This window comes from Gymnogyps californianus, chromosome 1 (assembly GCF_018139145.2).
Source record: "Gymnogyps californianus isolate 813 chromosome 1, ASM1813914v2, whole genome shotgun sequence".
NCBI classification, from domain to species: domain Eukaryota; kingdom Metazoa; phylum Chordata; class Aves; order Accipitriformes; family Cathartidae; genus Gymnogyps; species Gymnogyps californianus.
Window position 1 is genome coordinate 214388133 of NC_059471.1, and position 21769 is coordinate 214409901.

At 45.9% G+C, this 21769-nt stretch overlaps 1 protein-coding gene across 1 annotated transcript in view; it reads left to right on the top strand.

Annotated features, from left to right (window-relative positions):
- Positions 1–11534: 11534 nt before the first annotated feature.
- Positions 11535–21769, top strand: part of SFMBT2 (Scm like with four mbt domains 2) — a 102047-nt gene continuing 91812 nt past the window's right edge. The window contains exons 1-2 of the mRNA XM_050906264.1: positions 11535–11689; positions 18527–18621. Coding sequence (XP_050762221.1) covers positions 11584–11689; positions 18527–18621 — 201 coding nt within the window. The 5' untranslated portion in view covers positions 11535–11583. The remainder of the gene's footprint in view (positions 11690–18526; positions 18622–21769) is intronic.

Genomic DNA, 21769 nt, shown 5'->3' on the forward strand with positions numbered 1-21769 from the left:
TGGGGTGGGAAGGGATGGAGCTGTTGCAAAATAGTAGCAATCTCCCCTGTGCATCTCTCCGTCCCCGAGTTTGCTGCCCCTTGGGCAGGACAGCTTTTAAAATCAGTTTGCGCCCCTGGTGCTCTTGGGGAAGAAAATGTTGTAGCAGAGAGACCTGGTGTCTGAGCAGAGAAGCAGCTTCGCCTGGTTGCGTGCTGTGGACGCGGGGATGGAGGGGGTGCAGAGGCGCAGACCCCCCTGTACCTGGGGCCTCGCCCCTCTTCCCTTGCTTCACTTTTTTTTTTTTTCCTTTGCCTTGGAGGAATCTGCTTAAAAATGGAAAAAGCAGCCTAAAATGGCTCTTTCCTTGCAAACTGCGCTTTCTGATGGGAACGCCTTGCTTTGCATCAGCATTGCCTGTTTCAGGCTCTGCAACCGACACCCCACCCAAGATGAGGTGACCCCCCCCACACCCCCCGCCCTTGGCTCTTCGCCAGCCAGGGGACACCCGCATCAGCCAAAGGGGCTGTGTTTATGGGACCGCTTTGCTCCCCCCATCTTTGCTCCTGTTTCCCTCAAAGGGAGGGAGTCCTGTTGTTGCCCAAAGCCCATGCACACCCCTCCTGCAGCGCCGGCGAGGTCGCGTTAGGGTTAGTTTTTAGGGTTGGAAAAACTCCCCGGAGTTTTTCCTGCAGTGGCTGGAGGGTGCTGGCCAGGATTTAGTGCAACTTGCTTTTCCTCTCAAGAAGCCTTTAGGTACAAATGAATTTGATTTCCTTTGCTGGGGGCGAAGGAGGAGCAGGCGAGGCAGGTTTTCTCTCCGGGGTTGGGACTGTTGCCTGGGTGAGCAGGGATGCAAGTGGCTTTTTTTTTTTTCCTCCTTTTTTTTCTCTCCCAACAGATTATTTATGGAAGGGAAGAAAATAGTCTCACAAGTCTAATAACTTTAGTGCTTATAAAGGATTAGGTCCTAATAACTCCTGCGATAAGATGGAGGCTCGGTGTAATCTGCCACTAAGTGAAAATCTAAAAGCCATTTAAATAGATACGGCAAAGAGCTATCAAGAGACCAGTACATTGTAAACAACAAGGAAATACCTTTTTAATGATTTAAGAGGGCACACGGGGTAGTGGGACGGTAGATGCATTATAAGCAAGAGAGTATCATTTCATTTATATATCGAGAAAACGTTTACAAATATTCAACAGATGTTATAAGGATGTTGCAGAGGTGGAGAGCGTTTCGCACAGATGTAAGAACATCTGTAGAAGACAGTATATAGTTACATAGCTGTGATTATGAGTGATAATTGACTGGCTGGACAGACAGTTGATGTTTTAATGAAGTGTTTATTACAACTTTATGGTAGTGTTACTGGAAATAGAATAAACACCACAACCATCAACTCTTTAGACTGGGGATGCTTTTCCCCCACCCTTGGCTTGTGCTGTGCTGAGTGTGCTGCTGGCCCATGAAATACATATATGTATTTTGAGTCGCTGTTTCTGGCCTTTCACAGCCATGGGGATGCTGGCCTGATATGAGAGCATCAGTGAGGGGATGTGACATTACCTTCCTGAAGGATGGGACATGGTAGAGAAGGTGCCGTCTTGTTTCTTCAAGGACTTCTTGCTGGCTAAAGTCATGTTGGTGTGCGATAAAGGGAGGTATGGAGGGTGGCCGAGGGGGTTTCAAAGGTGGTAGTGGTGGTTGAAGGAGGTGGCTGGTCCCTGGCTGCGTCCAAGTGACAAAGCAAAGGAGTTGTGGAAAGCTCCAAAACCTGGGACAAGTAGCCAAAACTTGAAGCAGAGGAGCCAGAGGTGTGTTTCTGAAGGTGCACAGAGAAAATTAACGTGGTGACCACAGGGCCCGCGTTTTAGATGACCTGAAGGCGATGGAGGCGTCAGAGGTATTTTATTACTGTGAATATTGACACATACAGAGTATATCAGCTGATGCAGCAGGGTCCTCAGTGCTGAAAATGAAATGCTGTCGCTGTTAATAGCGATGCTATTTGCAAATACTGAGTTTGTTCTGTCATTGTAATATGCTGGTCCCTGGGAGCATGTTTTTTTTTAGGATTAGAGTAGCCGACGGTACCTTGTCAATATTTAAAACTCATCATTTGAAACTGTTGATCTTTGCGTGACAGTCACCTCTGATGAAACCAGTCAGATCCATCCTACAGGTTTTTCGCCAGAAGATTTCTCTTTATTTTCTGTGTCTCAGGTATGACTGCTACAGTGATTAAAAATGTTTGGGTTGCAAAACAGGGGAATGTAGAAATATGAGCAAAGACTGTCACTGACATTTAAGAAACTCCTGAAAAAGTTTATTTTGAGATTGGCCTTTTGCAAGACCTAAACAAAGCATTCTTGAGAGGGCTGGTTTGGAAAATGTGTTCACAGTTACTCCATTCTTATGAATCAGAAGCGTTTGCTCTAAAATTAAATAGTAATAAAAAGAAAGAAAAAAAACCCAAACAAGCAGTTCTTGACAGCTGACCGAGAGATCATTTCTGAGTAGGTGTGAGGCTTAAAAAAAGGTATGTGCAGAATCCTTGCTATTTTTACTCTCACTCATGATTCTTGCTTTCATGATTAATACTCTTAACATCACTGAGTGGCTTGTGCAAGGGAGTCCTGTTTTCTTGGGTAAAGTCCTGAGACCCAGTCTGGATATAAGTTATTGGAAAGTTTTGCATTTATTTGCTTGGCAAGGAAGATGAATTCCCTCCGCTAAAGTCCAGGAGGTGACGTTATCCTTGCCCCTGCAGTGTAGGAGATCAGACAAGATGACCATGGGCTGAGGATCTTTAAAGACTAAGGAGCTGTCAGTCCCTTGCAGAGACTTTTGGGTGGAAGGCAATAGCTTTCCTGGATGCATTAAAAATATCCCTTTAAAGAAAGGACATAAAAAAAAAAAATATTTAACTGTTTCTTGGAAGGTGTTTTGAGGAAGGTCCAGGGTGGGAGCTCAGTGCAGGTGTAAAATCAGACTCCGTGATGCACCGTTGCATGGGTGACGGTGGGGCATCAAACCTGGATGTCCTGGAGCAGCTCACATGTTCACCATGGCATCTCTTAGAGGCCACTTGTGGAATGAAAGGGAATCCAATTTGTCTTTTCGTAGAGAAATGGGGTGGAATTAACACCGTAAATATGACTTGCAGGACTCTGAGTTAAATTGTCTTGTGGAATTTGGTTCTGGATAGACCTTGGCAGGGGTCTGCTGGCTGCCCTCGCATGCCCTTGGTGAAGGAAAGGGTCCTGCTCTTCCTGCTGTTGTACCAAGGGGTGGCAGGAGATGGCTGCGAGGGCTGGATCTTTTCTTTTGGCAGATCCTGCCAGTCAGTGAAGCCGCTTCTGGATGTAAAGCACTGAAAGAGATGTAAGCGCGTGTAGGACTAAGCCCAAATGCTGATCAGCTGTGCTGTTTAAATGAACCGAACAGTGCCAAGACCTAAAATGTCATTTTTCCTAAAAAGTGTTGGAATCAGATGGCAGATGTTTCCTGGAGCCTGGTTTGCATCTTGTATTTTTTTGGAAAACGGCTCGCTCTGCTGCAAAGTGCCACAACATAGAAGGCAGAACTGATTGCCCTGGGCGATGGGAGTTTTGGCTGATGAGGGACTTCTGACTTGGGCCCTAAATTAAGTCCATGAAAACAGTATTTTGTGTTTCCCGCTGGGTGACTTCTATCGCTTGGCTGATCGGTCCCGTTCAGGGGGTCTGACTGATTCTTTTTTTGATCCACACGGCTGGTGTTTTGTGATAATAAGCATCAGATGAGATGTTTCAGGATGATAAGGAGCTCTGTGTGTTCAAGGTACCCATCTAAAAGGCTTCCTTGTTTCAGCTCCATTTCAAACAGGGAGGCGGGAGAAGACAGGGCATTGCAGGTGGTTGATGTTGTTGATGTGCTTCTTCCCTGCAGTTCTTTTGCCTGTTGTAAAGGGCATTGGGGATATTGATTTGGTCTTCTTCATGGCCCTGATTCAGCTGAGACCTTTAGAAGATGCCTAATCTTAAATATGCCATATTCCCAAAGTAGCTGGTATATGTTGGGTCCTTAGCGTGAGTCGAAGTGCTTTACCGAAGCGGGGCTACATCATGGAAATGGCCTGTTGAATCATGGAGAAGGTGACAGCCACCTAGTAGGTGACAGAACAGCTGGAAATGAGAAGGATTAGTACATGGTGACCTCCCTCTCCCTGGCCTGGCACCTTACACTGACGTTTGTATCTATGGAAAGAGCGTTTGCGGCAGTGCTGCGGGGTGGTTTGGGGCCGAATCCTGCTGTTGGCATCTGAATCTGGGAGGCTCCCCCAGCCAGCTGACGTGGGTGCTGAGGTCAGTATTGTGCCACGCGCGTGTGCTTCGTGGGATGCTGAAGGCAGGGACATCCAGGGTTAGCAGGGGCGATGGCAGGGGTACAGGGGTGGCAGCAATGCCTTAGAGCCCTTGGTTATAAAACATCCAGCTCACTCAGGAGAAGGGAAATTTGATGAAAAAGTGCTTTTAATTTTAGAGGTTTGATCTAGTCCTCAGTGAAGTTTGTGGCAGGTTTTTGCTAGGTCCTTAGGTTATATTTACACATAGGGCAGCTAAGAGTGGGATGCGTACCTGTCTGTGTGCCTGCCTGTCATCTATCTTTTTTTTTAATTTTTTTTTTCTCCTAATATGGCAGGGCTTTTTGCTGTAAAGAAGTTAGTTTCTCTAATTAGGTTTATTTTACTTTCTGTTATCTTATCTTACTGCTGTTTATCTCTGTGTGTATCCTGGACTCCAGGGTGTGCCAGGTAGGGAGGATGAGAAAATTGCTTTGTGAAACAGGTTCGTCTCTGTTGGCATAAAAAGTATGAGGCATTCGGCACCAGTGCAAGAAGAGAGGGGAGCAAGGACCTGCTGAGTTATGGAGGGCTGTCACCACCTCGTATGATCCCTTCTCCACCGTGTGCCTTCAGAGAAGTTTGGTTCCTGTCCTTCTTCCCCTTCAGGATGGACAATCCAGACCGTCCCTGCTCTGATGGTTCCTCTAGTCTCCCATTTTTGCATGTTTTCCCTCCAGGCTTAGTCATTTATTTTCTGCGCTGCTGCACAAATGATGCTGATGCTTGACTTCAAGAGCAGAAAGATGAGCCCGATTGAGTGGCTGGAGCAGGAGGGCTGGAAGGGACCTCCATGGCTTGTACAGACCATCTCTTAACCCAGGGCAGGATTAGCCGTACCCAGATCTGTTTCTGGACAGATCAGCATCCTAACCCCTCCAAAAAGCAAGGCTCTGTGCCCTTCCCACAGTCTCTCCCACTTCTTCACCAGATTCATTATTAGCAATTTCTTCTCATGCCCAAATCAAATGTCCCCTCCTGCAGTTTAAACCTAAGCCTTCCTCTTCCATCCACCAAGAACATGGAAAACAGATTATACCCTTTCCCCATTCAGCTGTTTTTCATATATTTGAATATTGTGAACATTCCTAGTTCTCCGGATTAGATGAGATTTGTTTCTTCCACCCCAGAGTACATCTGAACCAACACGGCGCTGTTCAAAGCAGTAATTTGCCCCTAATAAAATCCTGTGGGGTGTTCAATATGAAAGAGAAATTGTCACTTGATATAAGTGAAAACATTTGGTGAGGGAAGCTCTCAAATAAATAATAAAAAAAAAAAAAGGACAGGAATTTGGAAGAAGTGATCCTTAAAAGGTTTCCAACTGGTGCTTTGTCTGAGAAGAGAGACAGGCTCTTTTTCTAGGAGGTGAAAGCTGTTCCTTGATGTGTTCAATAGTCCTTCCAAATGAGCCTCCATTTGCATTGTGCAGATGCTCAGGGGGTGTAAATATTGTGGCAGGCTGCCACTAGCAATCCTGCATGAAGTATGGTTTTACTTAGGGACCTCTGCCTAGAGGAGCAGACTTCCTTCTCAGCCGCAGTGTTAGTCCTGTGCATCCTCATGTTAAATGCAATGAGGTGATTTGCAGCGCTGCCTATGAACTAGCTTTTCGGGGAGCTGGAGACTGCATTTATTGCCTTACCTTGCCTCCATGCTCTTGGAGGAGGTCTCTGAGCATTGAAAAAGGTCACCTGCATTGCTTAAAGCAAGGAATGGAGATCCAGACTTTTAGACCCAGAAGGGAACACTGTTGACTTGACTTGAGCTGTAAAAATCAGAGGTTGTGTGTGTTGTGATTTGCAGTGTGGCTACTGGGAAGAGTGATCTCCTTGTTTACTGGGGCTGGGATCCACTGGGACATGCGTATCTCTAGGCTAGCAGGCAATGGAGGCAACCAGAAGGGCTGCAGGAGTGCAGTGTTGGGTCAGAGTCCCAAAGGGGAAAGGAGATGCCGTGGAGAAGAGTGCTTGAGGGTGGGCAGGATATCAACTTGGTGTTTTTTGGCCTGACTCTTGGGTGATGCCTGGTCCCGTATTGTGTCCCGTGGGTGAGAAGATGCCTTGGTGGGTCACCTGAGGAGGGAGAGCGTGAATCAGGATCAGTCTTGTGGCAGCCAACTTGCATGCATCATAGATCTAGTCCCACTGGGCTGAGTCCCCCTTCACCCTGCTCCACGTACAGGGCTAGTACCGTATGGTATCTGGGCGTCTCACTTCTTCAGTTTGTTTGCTGGCAAATTTGGATGTCTAAAATCTTAGCAGGTGCTGTGCAAGCACAGGCACCCCCTGAGGGTTGTTCATCTCATCCGAATTTTGGGTGTCCGACTTGGACCACACAAGTCATCCTTTGGAGATGCTTTCTCTCAGTTAGCTGCAAATGATTGACTAGGTGAGGCAAATCCCACCTGAGGTGGGTAGCATTGGTGGGCATCATGTAGTGCTGTTTCATGGGGATTTGCTGTGCTGGAAAACCCCAAGGTGAAGTCAGCAATGGAGTCAGGACCTGGTCTGGTATCACCTGTGTCCTACCTAGGCTTTTGCTCCATCTGCTCAGGCCTAGGTGCCCCCATTTTACTTGATGTAAAGCTATTTGGCCAGGTGGGGGACATTAGCGGGGGCATAAAAAAATGATGTGTTCTGGAAGTAGGACGGAAGAGGAGACAAACGGAGTGACTGTCTCAGCTCCGGGGTTGGGTTGAGGCAGGGCAGGTCTCAGCACAGTCCTGTCCTCCTTCCTGAGAGCCTCAGCACCAATTGCTGCAGTTTCCTAATTGTTCAGGCAGGTGGATCTGGTCTCATTTTTTCAAAATGGTTTCCTTGATCGCTTTGCAGTGGCTTTTTCACTCATGGTCCTGCAAAAGGCTTGACGATGGTAAAGGCTACATGAAATTGCACGTGGTAGCGCCTGGCTTTGAGGGGCCTGGGTGAAATCAGCAGATGCATTCACCAGGAAAGTCTGCTGGGGCCACCCCGTGTTCAGCTTCCAACTTGGCTGGAAAAAGAAATGCGGATTCCTTATATCCCAACATACCTAGGGTCAAGCTCTGGAAATGCAGTGAGCCCTGGAGCTGCCCATGGACCCACGCTCCCACCGTCCACATCCCTGGTAGGGGCTCTTCACCAAGGACGTAGGGTCATGCTGGCAGCCCTTACTGCGGCCCTGCTGTACTCATCAAGTGGCTCCTTACTGAGAGGTGGGACCATCTCAAGTCAATGAATGTTACTGAATTTTGGAGGCAGGGGCCAGATCATTGGGCAAGCAGTGGGATTTCTACTTCTCCACCATCCAGGACTCAGCAGTACATTGGCACAACTGATGCACTATCCAGGCGGGAGGTTTCAAGGATGTAGGATCTTTTTTGCATCCTCTGTTCCAGTAGCCTGCCTTTTTTATGTCAATCCCCGTTAACCAAACATGCATTGGAGGGAGAAAGTAAGTTTTTCAGGAATAACTCTAAGAGAGAGCCCTAGGGTGCTGGATTTGTGTGTGTGGGTGGGGGACCTCTCCCTACAGGGGCTTAGTCCAAAGGAAGTAAAACCAGGGTAGAGTCGACAGGAGATGAGAAATGTAAAATGGTGCGAGGAAGCCAACACCGGCACTTCTACAAAGAGCCAATATTGATGCAGATGACACGGCAGCGTGTTTAATGGTGTGGCTGAGACTGACAGCCGTGGGAAGAAGGAAATAAAAGAGATTCTTTTTTATATTGGCTAGCTTTTTCTGCCTGTGAATTAAGAGTCTGGATCTGAATTAACTACCAGGGGAACGGGAGCTGCATGGGGGAAGGATCGGATCGGTTTGAACCACCACTGTGCAGAAACAATGAACAAGGGAATTTCCCCCCTTCTTGCTCTTTCAGATGCATTTCATAATATTTTCCTTTGTGTTCCTGCCTAGTGTAGTGTCACCTTGAGCCTCTTTTGCTGTTGTTTCCCGTCCCCTGGTTTACAGGCTGGCAACGTGGCTTGTGGTCCTTAATTTGGTTTCCAGTGGACGCACGTTTCTTCGGACTGACAGAGAAATCGGAGTACAGCGGTGTGTGCTGCTTATTTAATGTTGATGATTGCAGGCCAGTCAGCATGCTACTGTTAACAGTATGGCTGGGGACTCTGTTTGAAGTGTTAATTAGCAGCAATTAATAAGAAGTGAAAAATTAATACCCTATGTCAGCTTTCTTTGCTAGTTAGTTATATCAACACCAAGGCTCAGAGCTATCTTGAAGCTTATGTTTGCATAAGAGTTTGGTCTTGTTGTCACATAGTATTGGGAAAATACTTAAATGCTCTCCTACCATAAATGGTAAACTCGTTATTCCCAAAATGAGAAGATAAGCTATAGCCTCTGACAGATCCAGTTTTCTTGGGATGTGAATGCTCTCAATGTGACATTTCAAAAACAGTCAGCTGTCCATAGCTTAAGCAAAAAATACATTAAAATGGAGTTAAGCAAACAAAAATGTTGATGACATTGCTGAATCTGGCTAAGAGATTCTGCATTGCCCCTTTTTAATCGAAGTGGGCTCAAGCCCAGCCCCAGACGTGGCCACCAAGGACGGATCCTGGCCATGTTGCAGGCACCTCGTGCGGGTTCCTGCTGGTTTTCCCATCCATTTTCCATTTCTGACAGGAAATTCCCTGACCCAGGGGGATTGGCCTTTCTCATGGGTCTCGTGGCAGATTTGAGGCTTGACTGCATAAGAAACAGCAAATAATGTCGTTGTCTGATTGGACAACTTCAGCTTTTTATCAGGTCATAACTCTGTCTTATCAGCATCATAGGAGCATCACAAGATTTAACTACACTACCAAGAGGCTTATCTTTCTTCTTGGTATTTGTATTGTTACCCCTGAGTTCTGTTTAAGATGATTGATTTGTTGTGTTTAAATTGATCTCTCTGTTTCTCTCTGTCCTTTGAAATTTTTTTTAATAGACCCAGATTACCTTCCATCATTGTCTGGTCCTAGGCAAAAATGAAAACAGCTGAATCCATCCAAGGTTTAGCTTCAGCTGCCACCTCCCCTCCTCTCACATTTAACAAGCTTGACGTAAAATCCTGATACTTAACCAATTTATTATTAATTATATTTACGGAAGTATTCTCTACCAAAGGAGAAGTGTTTTTTGACTTTCAGTAGACTGATTGCTTCTAGTTTCATACTTAATTGAAACTTAATATACACTGGGGATGAATGATACATATGTTCTGAGGTTAGCTGCACTCAAAATACTCGTAGTATATAATACACTTAATTCATTAGCAAGTCTCATGTCAACAAAGAATAAAGATGAAGTGCTGTAGTGGCCATCACACTGGGGAAGTGATCATTATTATTTATGGAGTGCTGGAAGTATACTGAGCACTTTGCAATGAGACCAGCAAGCATATTGCCCTGTATTGGTTTACGGTGTCCTTTTTTGAAAATATTTTTTTCCTTTCATTAGCAGGTTCCTTTGGGGTGGGGAACACAAATTGCTGATGGAGGTCTAACTTTTCCCAGACAGCCTTCAGTTGGGGGTTGTATCACCTGCCTTGGTAATTTGCTTCTACCAGTGATGCTTTGTGAAACACCCATGGTTTTAGCATGGTTTATTTGCAGTCGCCACGATGCTGTTGTGATCACTCCAGCAGACAGTCCCACCATGGTTCAGTTGGTGGATAGCATGCTGACACTTGACATGCTCCTCATCTTTTTCAGTTCCTCCTATAACTGCTCACACAGGTCCATTTCTTCCTTGCAATTTTCATTGGAGCAGCCTTAAAAACTGGGAATGAAAAATCTATGACAGAGCACTTTCCCTCTTTCTATTTTATAACCACTATATCTGGTCTTCTTGAATGTGCTTCCTGAGTAGTAAAAGTTGAAAAAATCCCATAATATTTTTACAGTCTTGTTACCTCCTGCTTTGCCTGGCCTCTGACAGTAAACTTTTTTCCTACTTTTAGTCATGCTTCTTGCAGGGCATTTGACGTCGGTGCTGTCAACGTAGTCCTCTCTGTCATGCAAGTCTTGGATTCATCCCCTAATAAACGGGACCAGTCCTCCACGTCATATATTCTGGACACACACCTTCCCTGCTATCTGTCTTTGCTTTAGCATATCTTGTGTGAATGGCTGGTTCCCTCTGTGCCCATAACCCAAGCTCTTGGTTTCTCTTTTTCAGTCCTCCTTTGACACCTCATAATTCATCACCATCTCAGAGAGTTTTACTGAAAAACTCACTTTGGAGTTCATTTTAATCTACTCCTAAGGGTGTATCTCTGGGTATTGCTTGTCTGGTGGCTTACTGTAGCTAGAAATATAGTTCTCATTTAGCCTGGTATCTGATTCAAGATCTAGTCAGTCTGTATTTGCTTTCTCATATCATTTTTCATCTCTGCGTGTTTTTATTCCACTTTGTATTTACTGTGGTCATTCCTTCTAGAAGAATCTCCTCTGCCAACATAACCCAATCTACACCTGAGTTAATATTTGCTGCCCTGCATGGTACTGACTGGTGCAGTTACCTTAGGTCAGTCTTCATTCGAAAAATAGTTGCAGCCAGCACTATTTCATTAGGGTATCTGCATTTTGCATGCTGAACTTTATTTTCTAGAGTTATTCCAGTCTCTCCCAAGTATTCTCCCTTCCGTGTTTCCTCTGTTTTGTTGGCACAAGTATCCCCCTTTGGAAGTTTGAATATTTATGGAGTGAGATATAGCGCACACAGTGTTAGCCATCAAAAAGTTGGATGCCAAGAGCTGGACTTACTGGAGGATGGTTGACTTGGGCTTTCTTGGGTGCCTTTTTTTGGCATGGGTTGTGCCACCTTATGGGCTGGTCCTTCCCTCTCTGTTGGTGATACAGGGAGCTGGACTGAACTTTGAGATGTGAATCCTTTGTGTTGAATACTGTGGATGTAGTTTATTACCTCATTATCCTGTATGTTGTTACTATTGTTGTTATTGCTGCTTTGATATTATTGCCACTAAGGGGAGATGTCCTTTATTGTGGTTCCTCATCCAAATCTAACTTCACCTTGGAGGAGAGAGCAGGATCGAAGGGTTGCAATCAACATGGGATAACTTGAAAACCATTAGGAAAGGCAGAGGGAATGGGTTGGTGTAGGTAGAACAAATCACTCATTGTTTTTTTCTTTTTCTTTTAGCTTGTCTTCTAGATGCTCCCTGCTGCAGGATGAATTAGGAAGGCAAGGCCTCTTCCTCTGAACCATGGAGACAAGGGCATCTTTCATTGCCACCATGCAAGAGACCCAGCATCTCTCCCCAGAGAAGGGTCAGAGCCCGGCCAATGGCAACATGGAGCAGTTTGATTCAGGTGAGCTCTCCTTCACCCCCATGGGTTGTCTTCACTGGTACAGCCCTCCAGCTGATCACTGGTAGGGGTGTGGACAGCCATGTTGCCAGGGGAGCATTGGGAATGGTTGTACAGCTCGAAGGCCTTTTTTGGGTCTTATGGATTAGACTGTGTCCCATGGTTGATGGGTTGGGAAATTTGAGCTTTTCTTCTTCTGAATCTCTTCTACAGTATGTAGCAGCTATTCAAAATTTAAACAAAAAGCAATGGAAAACTTTTCCCAGGACATCATATTGTGTTCTTTCTGTTTCCCCACCCTTTTTTATTTTGTGGGAGTTTTGTGGTTAAAGAGAGGAAATGAACATTCAGAAATTACAGCATTTCTCCCGTGTTTTGACCCTTCACCCTCACTTCCTCCAGAATTTTTTTGAGTGCTTCAGGTGAGAGGGCTTCGTAAACATTAGACCAGCCAGCAGAGAGCTGGTCCCATGTTGTCCTTGTGCTCATGGGTATGACTGGATGCTCTGTAATGCTCTGGGATGGGCATCTAAAGGCGAGGATTCACTGCGCTAAATTTGGGCATCATCATGGTAGATACAGAAAAGTAAGTGCTAGCTTCTGGTGATTTCTTCTGGAATTAGGTGCTTTAACTTCCCATATCTAGCCTTAACAGGAGGAGACTGTGTCTTATGGTGAAGTTGCACATTATGGCTAGACCCAGTCTATTTTCTTTCTGATGCCAAAATGGCAGACCCTTTCTACCATCTCTTCTCTTGTACCACTTCTGCTGCCCATCACACCGTGGGCTGAGTCAATCAACTCACTAACCCAGCAGAAAGGTAATCCAGGAAAAAAAAAGTCAATAATTTTCTGCCAGCTTTGTGAGTTGAACTGGCTGGAGGGAGAGGGAGGGCCAGAGCACATGCTGGTGGGAACAGGACCTCTCCCAGTGGCACTGAATTGTTCATTTGGCTCAGCTGTAACTTCTAACTTCATCCTTGCTCTGTGTTTGCATGGGAGAGCTCAACTGATGAACTTGTGGAGAACACCACTGAGCTATCAGTCAATTAATCTGTACAGAAGGGTTTGTTTTTGCATTGTGGTACTTGTGTTGGTGCTCATATGCTTGAACGCTTTTCCAGAACTCGCTTGGATTTCTGTAAGAGCTATTCTTGACAAAAGGATCCTACGATGTAAATGGCAGATGAAAGTCTGTGCTTGCTGGTGGGCCTCCTAAAGGGCTGCCTAAAATTGACTTCCATAGAAGTAGGTGCCCTCCCCAGTGGTGAATCACTGATTCAACACTCCTCAAATGCAACGGTAGCAGTGTTGGGGTGACTGCTTTAAAACTCTGCATGCTTTGCCTTCAGTATCTGTTGCATCTTTTCTCTCCAGTGGTGCTGTTTGTGCTTTATTGGTCAGTGCTTTGCTGAAGTCCTTTGCAAAGCTGTGTCTTTTGGTCAGCTTTTCACTGTTTCTCCCTCAGCACCTCAGAAATTTGGCCGCCCAGCCTTTAGTTGCTTCTCGTAGTGACTCAGTGATTTTCCTGTTTCCCTGGACACCACCCATTGGAAAGCTGTGACCAGTCTTTGCATCTTTTCCATGTTCACTAATGAGTTGGAGGGGGAAGACTCATAGCAATGTGAGACCGTGCCAGTTAAACTATGAGCTGTGGTCCTTGAGGTGACTTTAAGCTCTTTAGGGTGAGGATGGGCTGCCTTGCACAGTCCCGTGTGCAATGCACCAGCTTCTGCAACTTTTACCATGAAAATAATGAACAAGGGTGGGACATTTGGCCTGCAGGTTGCCAGTGACCACCTGGGCAGCTCTTAGCGAGCAGCTGCATTATGCTTTTGCAATTGAGATGGAAATGCACGGGGCTTTCAAGAGGTCAGCAGCGGTAGGGAAAAATGAGAGGGATGTCCTATAAAAAAATGCAAACTGGCTGTGTTGCACTGAAAACGTGCTTGAAATGTGGGGTAGTCCAATTGGTCTTGCCATGATGCTTGTAGATTCAACTGGGCTCTTAAGCTCTGCATGTTAGGTGGGACACAGAGAGGTGGAAATCTTCCTGTGCTGTAGGGTTGTTAGCCCAGCCAAAGTTTTGGTTTTTTTCCATGGTATATGCAGTGGTTCTGCTTGTTTCACATGGCTTCAAGGGGAAATTGGACATGCTTCTGGAAGAAAGATGCAGCGTACTAACTGCTTAGGAACCAGGTTTGTCTCAAGGAAACCCCTGAACCAGAAATAGTTGGATGATAGGAACTTACCTGGTGGGGGATCATAGATGGTTGCCCTCATCTAATGGATGTCTCTAGGCATCCAGGAGGAGGCAAAGCATAAAGGAAAAGTACACTGTCTGTGTGAAGGGGAGATTGTGTAGGTATGGAGAGGTTGTGGTAAGAAACCTCGATTCAGCCCACCTAAAGAAAGCAGGACACTCTTATGTTACCTTAGGGAAGAACATAAATATTACCCTGGATTCTCCCATAGACATGAAAGAGAAAGAGCCTCCCTTCTATAGTGTGACTCATAGAGATGACTACTGAGGGTCATCTAGAGTTAAACATCTGAATCTGGAGCTGAGGTGTCTTAAAACACCTTACAAAACCTAGTCATCTGATGCTGCCTGCATCACCAGTGAAGAGAAAGATACAGCTCCAGAAAGCAAGTCATTCCATTTTAACACAGGTGCCGGGTTGCCTTTGGGTTGAGTTGCCATCTGGAGCTGCCTGTTTCTCCCCACTGAGGATGAAGAATGCTAACCCTGGCTGGAGCAGAGGGAAACATCTCAATCCTTGTTGTTCACATGATGCAGAGCCCCCCTCTCGAGGTGGGATTCATGTCCTCTAATTCAGACATTTCCAGAGTGGACACCTGCAGCCTGATCTAGTCACCATTGGATCCATTTATATCCATGGGAGAGAGGTAGGAGCCTCTAGGATGAGATTCAGTTGGCCAACCGTAGACGCTGGTTTTGGAATGAGAAGAGCTGGCCTGCGATGCCTAAATTTCTTTGGGGATACGGATCTTGGTGACTCTCCCAAGGCCATGCCAGAGGTTTATGGTTGATCAGGTTCCCCCCACTCCCCGCCTCACTTGGTGTGTTAACTGCTAAAGCATTTCAGTTCTCGATTCACTCTAAAAGTCATGAATGTATCTATGTGCTATAATAAGATGGCTAAACAATTTGCCACAAATATGTTCTCCTTCAGTGAAGCCTGGGAAAAATCTGTGTTTCTGGAGCCACAGGTTTTGGGTCTTTTATCCCCTTTATTTCCATAGCCAAACATCCCGGGAGGCTGTTAACAGCTGGAACAGTTGCATTTTTATAGTGCCAATGCACGAGCACTTTAAAGCTGTTGAGAGGCTCACAGATAATGACTTGTTGATTTTATTTGCCATCCTGGGCTTGTTTATACATCACCGTATCGTAGGCTAGCCAGCCTTGACTCTTTCAGGAAGAAAGAGCACTGGGCCTAAGTACCAATAATTGGAAAGGGAGCTGATACAGGCCTAATGCCAAGTTTATCCTCTCACAGGGCACTCTGTGAAATGTTGGCACCTGGGGTTTTGCAGCTCTCCAGCAGAGCCAGGACTTTGTTCTTGGAGCACATGACTTGAGGAGCGATGAACAGATCGGCTTTGTGATAACCGCTTCTCAAGCGGGCACAATCTTTGTTGTCGTATATTAAGAGACTTTGCATTTCTCTGTCTGCCTTTTAATTGGGGGATCTCCAGGCAATTGAGAGAGGTTGGGAAGAGGTGTCCTCTGCTCCTCAGCAGTAGAGCTTTTCTGATGGATGAGGAAATTTGTGCACAGTACTGGTACGTGCATGGATGGGGTTGGGTCCCTTGGGCTTGTCTCATCCCTGGGCCACGCTGTCTCTGCTCTGGATGCCCCCCTGCAAGATTTCTAGAAGGAAACAAAGTCCATTAAAAAAACATTTCGGAAACTTACAGTCCCTTCAAAATCCTTTGTGATAAAACGAAGCAAAATAAAACACTGATGCTGTGATAAATGAGTACTCTGACATTATTTTTACAGACCTTGTAAAAGTAATTTCCTGATAAAGTCTGCAGATAAAACACGGTAGAGGAGTCAGACTTGTGATGTGTCAGACAGAAATGAACTGACAGGGAGGGAAGGCTGCAGCTCTCCTGCTGCCTCCCCCCCAGGGTCTTGAAGCCTCTCTATTTGGGTTTAGAAAGGAGAGATCTGGGTGATTTTTTTTTTTTTTTTAAACAGGTGCTGTGAGTTTTGCTGGACTGCATGTGAATGAACCTGGCAGTGGGGCTGTGGGAACAGTGAGGCCAGTGAGTCTCTCTGTGTTGGCACGTGGCAGAGTAGGTCACGGGTAATAAGATTATGAAGTACAGGAGGACTTGTTGCATCCATAACTAGCATCTGTAATGCTAACGTAATTAACGTGCTGTTGCCAAATGCTGGAGAAGATTTTGCCACCCTGGAGACATTGCTCCCTCCAAGGGCTGGAGGTTATACACTGAACTGCCTAAAAATCTCTGCTTCCACTGCTCTGTGGAATGACTCCTTCCCATAAGACTACTGAGGAAGGCTGGAGAAGAGGAGATACTTGCCTGGACTCACCCAGCAGGTTAGAGCAAAAAGCAGGAATAAAACCAGAATATACAGAGAGCATCATGGGCTGAGGGAAATGCCTCATGCTCTGAAATGGAAGTATCTGAGCAGAAGAGAAGAGAGCCCAGGGCTGACCTGGAAATGTCCTGTCCATGTCAGATGTCCTTGGGGTTGTTGAGCAGCCCATCCAACACCACAAGTGCAGAGGGATGCAGAAGCAGGGAGCAACCAGGCAAAGGGGATGCACTTTAGGCTTTTCATGTCAGATGCTTCTGACTTTTAGTGGGATGAGGATTGATTGTGCTCAGGGTAAAAAGTTGCTTAAGCATTGGAGTAATTTTAAGCCTGGGATGGATAACCATATCTGCCGACCTACTCACGGACTAACATACTTTATTTTAGAGGCTCAGCCTTTGAAATCTCTGGACCTGGCTCTTCTCTAAAACATTAACTCCACAGGGTTGCAGACATTAAGGCTGAAAAATTTCCCTGATCATCTAATTTGCCTGCCTGCACGATCTAGATGAGGGAAACAGTGATTTTTGCACCAAGCTCCTACCTTGTGGTTAAGCTGTGGCTCATCTTTCAGTCAAGAATGAACAAACCCCTCATTTTGGGTCAAATATCTCCAGTAGAGACAGCTTCTATGCCTGGAGGTTTTTGCAGTGATTGCAAGAAACGAAACAAAGCCCATCCCTTATTCTTCATTGAATTTGTCTATTTTCAGGTTGTAATCACAGGGTTGGGTTATTTCTTGTCTTGCTGAGTTGAAAAGTCATCTGGTAGCCTCTTTAACTGTTGATTTACATCTTCATATTTAAGCAGGCTAGTTGAGTTTAAGGCAAGGAATCAGACCTTAGACTTGATGCAGCAGTGTGCAAAGCGTTTAACAGCGTTGACAGCTCAGCGCTCCTCTTTGAACCCCCAGACAGATCTTTACCCTCCACCAGCTCTGTCTCAAAACCCTCTTCTGATCCACTTTTTTCACCTCGCCTATGTATGTCTGGCTCCATAGGCAGCAAATAAAACCTATGTCTTCCCCTTTTAATAATGAGACATTCCCATTGCACAACATAATTTTCTGGTCCTGAAAACTGGAGACCTGTAGCAATAATTGCAATAAATTAACCCTGCCGTTTTCTTCATAAAACTGTCTGGGGAGGTTTCTTAATTCAGTTTGTCATGAGTCACTTTAATTACATCATGACCACGCTGATGAATGTTCGGGCAGGTAAGGGTCTCGCAGAGTTTGCCTGATAAATGCTTATTGCAAAGAGCTCATTGCTAGACTGTAAATATTTTTGCTCTGGGGATGAAACTGGGTTTGCAGGATTGCTTGGGAACAAAATGAAAACAATCAGATTTGGCTGATTTTCTGTAAGTGAAAGAAGATTTATTTTTAATTATTGCTGTGTGTGTTTCAGCAATGGTTTGAGGCCTCAGCTCTGCTCTACTCAGCGCAGTTATAAAAAAAAATAAGTAAAAGAAAGAGTAATAATGTCAAGTCTTTCACCGTGGGGAAGGATCGTGTGGGGCAGTGGTGTGATGGGGGAGGCATGATGCAGAGCCCCGAATCTGAAATGGGGCGAGGACGAGTGCAGGGAGCAAGAAGGCAATAGTGGTCTGGTGAGGGGTGCGGGGGGATTTGGGGGAAAGCGGCTGTAGTCTTAGGGGAAGAGAGAGGCATGGGGGCCTCAGCTGAAATTTCTGGGTGGAGGGATGCTGAGGAAGGAGAGAAAGGGTGGCAGGACTGAAAATGGGGCTCCCCAGCCCCAAGGGTTGGGGTGTTTGCTCTACACACTGCTCAGCCAACAGAAGCAACTTCTAATATCACTACGACACTGCTGTAATTAACAGTGCTGGGTGACCCACTTTTGGGGCACGAGCAAGGCCATTGCACCCTTGTGATAGTGGACAGGCAGCCGCCTCCCTTGCAGCAAGAGAGTCATCCAATACAAAATAAAAGAGTACAAGTGCCTGTTGCAGCATGACGGGTTTGTTCCCCCACTGCCATGAAAGCAGAGTCGTTTCTGGTCTCAAAGTGTTGGCTGCTAAAGTCCCAAAGTCTGCTGAAAGCGTAGTAAGAGCTGGTCAAAACAGATAAGCACAAATCTTTAAAACAAGCTTTCTGTTTTCCCTTGTGTTGATGTTTATACTGGTTGCTATTCTCACCCTGAACTCTTTGACACAACTTTTGCCTTCTTTGGCTTTGTTTTAGGCTGCTTTTCTTTCTTCTTTTTTTTTTTGCTTTTGAACAGATGAGGGCTCCAGCATTGAGGACGCAGACTTCAACTGGGACGAGTTCCTGGAGGAAACAGGAGCCAGTGCTGCTCCCCACACCTCCTTCAAACACGTACGTGCTTCGTCTGGGCCTCGCGGGCATTGCACGCGTTCCCTCTTCTGGTTTTCAGGGGGTCCCTGGAGAACTGAAGTGGGGTCTGACCATTTTGGGGAGAAATTGTCCCTCTGTGCGTGCAGCAACCTGTGTAGGAATGGCCCCCCATCTGGTGTTAGGTGAACTCTGTGTTTGCATCATCTGCAGTCACACCTCAGAGCACTGCCTATGCCACTGCCTCATCCTCTGCCTTGGGTTCAAATTTTCCATTTTTGAGGGCTTCTATTGCTCTCCTTTTGCTTATAATGCACTCATTTTTTTTCTCTTCATCTATTTTTTCTTCTCTATTCATTGCTGTCCATCCCAACCTGTAGCGATTCATCTCACAAGAGTACATTATTTCTCCAAAGTTGTCCTCTTAATGCATGATCTACTGACTAGCAGGGTCACTCAGCACTAGAGCTCAGCATGGCCCATAGGAAACCATCTCTCAGCCTCCTGCCTGGAGATGCTGTCTCAGGAGCATGAGAACCAAGTACTTGGGTAGGTGATACTCTTCCTGGGTGAATGTGGCTCATGTAGACAGCCATGGTAGTGACAGCATGGTCTATGGCTCTGGTCCATGTTAGTGCAAGTAGCATTCAAAGTGTCTGAAGTCTTGACTGATGAAGATCAGAGCATGCTTTGAAGAAAGGACGCTGTCTCCAAGGAGAGCCCGTCACAGTCAAGGGTATTGTTGTTTGGGACCAGCTTCTCCATCTGTCACCAGTTGTTTAACCTCTTCTCTTCAGCTCCATGTGTGTGATGTCACATGAGGACATGGGACAGAAATGAAGCTGATGTATGAGTTCTTCATCACAGTCAAGGGCGTGCACGTGTGGCCACATTGGTAGATTTTTCCAGGACATCTTTTGTCATTCAACCACAAGACTGTGCAGTCTGAGATGTTGGGGCCTAGTGGGAAGGTGTTGTGATGCCTTCATCTGTGTCAAGCCACGACAAATCATGGTGGTTCTCTGTCCTCAGCTGCAAGTCCCATGAGGATAGTGCTGCTCATCCTCCTACCTGACCCATTAGATGTAGGTAGCAGCCTGTTCTGCTACAGCTGCTCATCAGTTGCGCTGGCTCTTCTCCCAGCTTCACTTGGCTGGTCTGCATGCTCTGGAGGATGTGGACATCTTCAGCAGGAAGAGAGGGGTTTTAGCTGTGATGCTCTGGGTTGTCTTACACTGAGTCTGTTTGCTGGCAGAGATGTCCTTTGGGAACAGTGTGGTTGTGCCACAATGAGAAAGCTTCCTGAAGCACCTGTTGCTACTTTAAGAGAAGTCTGTTTGGATGACTGCTGTCATGCCATTAAGCCACCTTTGTCTCCAGGTGGTTTCTTGGCTTGTTTTGAAGAGGTAAGGAGCTGCAGTGATGAAGAACCTCTCTTCCATCTACATCTGAAAAATAATACAATCTTCCATTCCCTATTTTGCTTCCATTTTAACAACAGTGGAGTGTTGCAGGATGAAGGACCGTAATTCTCTACACTGGAGAATTACAGGGCAATGCTTATTGTAGAGTTTATCCTTGATCTGGTAGCTGTCTGGAGAGAGCATCTTGTCCCAGGTTTCTGCTCCAGGCCCGAACCCAAATACCAGATCCAGGTGAAAGTTTTGTGCTTCATGAAGCCCTTAAGGATGTCTTTAGGTGCATGGAGATGCCCACCTCATCCTGCTGATCCTGCTGATTGTGGTGTCTCACAGTACCTCAATCCTGCGACTGTCAATGTGAGACAAGTTAGTGCTGGGAACAGTCCTTAGTGACTACGCTTCACAATCTGAAACTTGATCCTCAAAAAACCCTGGCTTGGCCAGGAACCTGAAAACCATCAGAGAAGATTATATTATCTGTCTGTTTGATTCCACTCTTCATGTGATTTCCAGTCACAAGTCCCTTGCCTCCAGAATACCATTTTGGTCTTTACTTATGGTGAGCACAAGGAGGAAAACTACAAAGGAACATGTATCTTGGATTATTTATGAGGACCCTTAGCATCACAAGAGCTAAGATCCTATTTCACGACTAAGTAAAGTAGTAAATGTCACAGACCTTCTTCAGTCTTAGACGATCTCCAAAGGTCCCTTCCAACCTCAACTATTCTGACTCCAGGCATTGATGCTGATGGAAGTGCCCACACAAGTAAAGGCACATGGAGTGTTGTTACCTGCAAATAATAAATGGCTTTGGCTGGGCAGCACTCCTGTCGTAAACTGGAGTGGGATGAGGGAGGGAGTACTGCTGACATGCCAGAGGAGTGTTTTCTCTGCAACTTGGCACCCCCAAGTGTGTGAAGTCCTCAAGTGGCCAAGCAGACCATATTATATTTATCTTTGTGAGTAAAAGGCTTTTTAACCTGTCATTTAAGTGAGAAGTTAATCAGAGAGATTCTGATTCAGTAGGAGATAAGGTGCTAAGAAACCTGTAAGAACCTGTCGTTAAGCATCTCATAGAGAGTAACAGGCTACGTTTTGGATGGTCTTCTGCAGGCAAGTCTGGCACCTGAACCAGTGGACCGGCATCCACCTCTTCTTTATCAACAGCAGCTAGAGACATCCCACTGCCCCTTGGAAGATACCATACAATGTGCCTACAGCAGGCCCTAGTGTTTCACAGCAGTCCTTGCAGTGTCCTAGAAGAGATGCACTGGCATCTCCAGTGTCCTAAGGCAATTTACATGTGACCTGTCACTGGTGAGATAAATGGAAGTGACATCTCCATCAGATGGCAAGACAGTGACTCAAACCATTTGCTTCTTTCAGTGATGGATTATCATGCCTTATTTACCGGGGTGTTGGGAGAGTGGATCGGTTGAGGCTTGAGCTGCTCGGTATGGATTTAGTGGAGATGCTGTCCTTGGTCTGCCTGGTACAGCATTCAGCCTTTGATGCTTGTCAAGCCTCTCAAGAGGTGCTTCAGTGTTGTTGTATGACTAATTATTGTAGTTGGGCTTAACTCCTAGAGGTGCTTAGTACCTGCCTTTCTACCTTGCATGTGTCCTGTGGTTTGCCAGATGGAGCTGTGCAGTGGGAAATGCAACTTCACTTGAGTTGTCCTACCTTTTCCCAGGCGTTAATGAGATTTCTGATGCTAAGATGGGTACCAGTCCTCTCTCAGGTGTAGT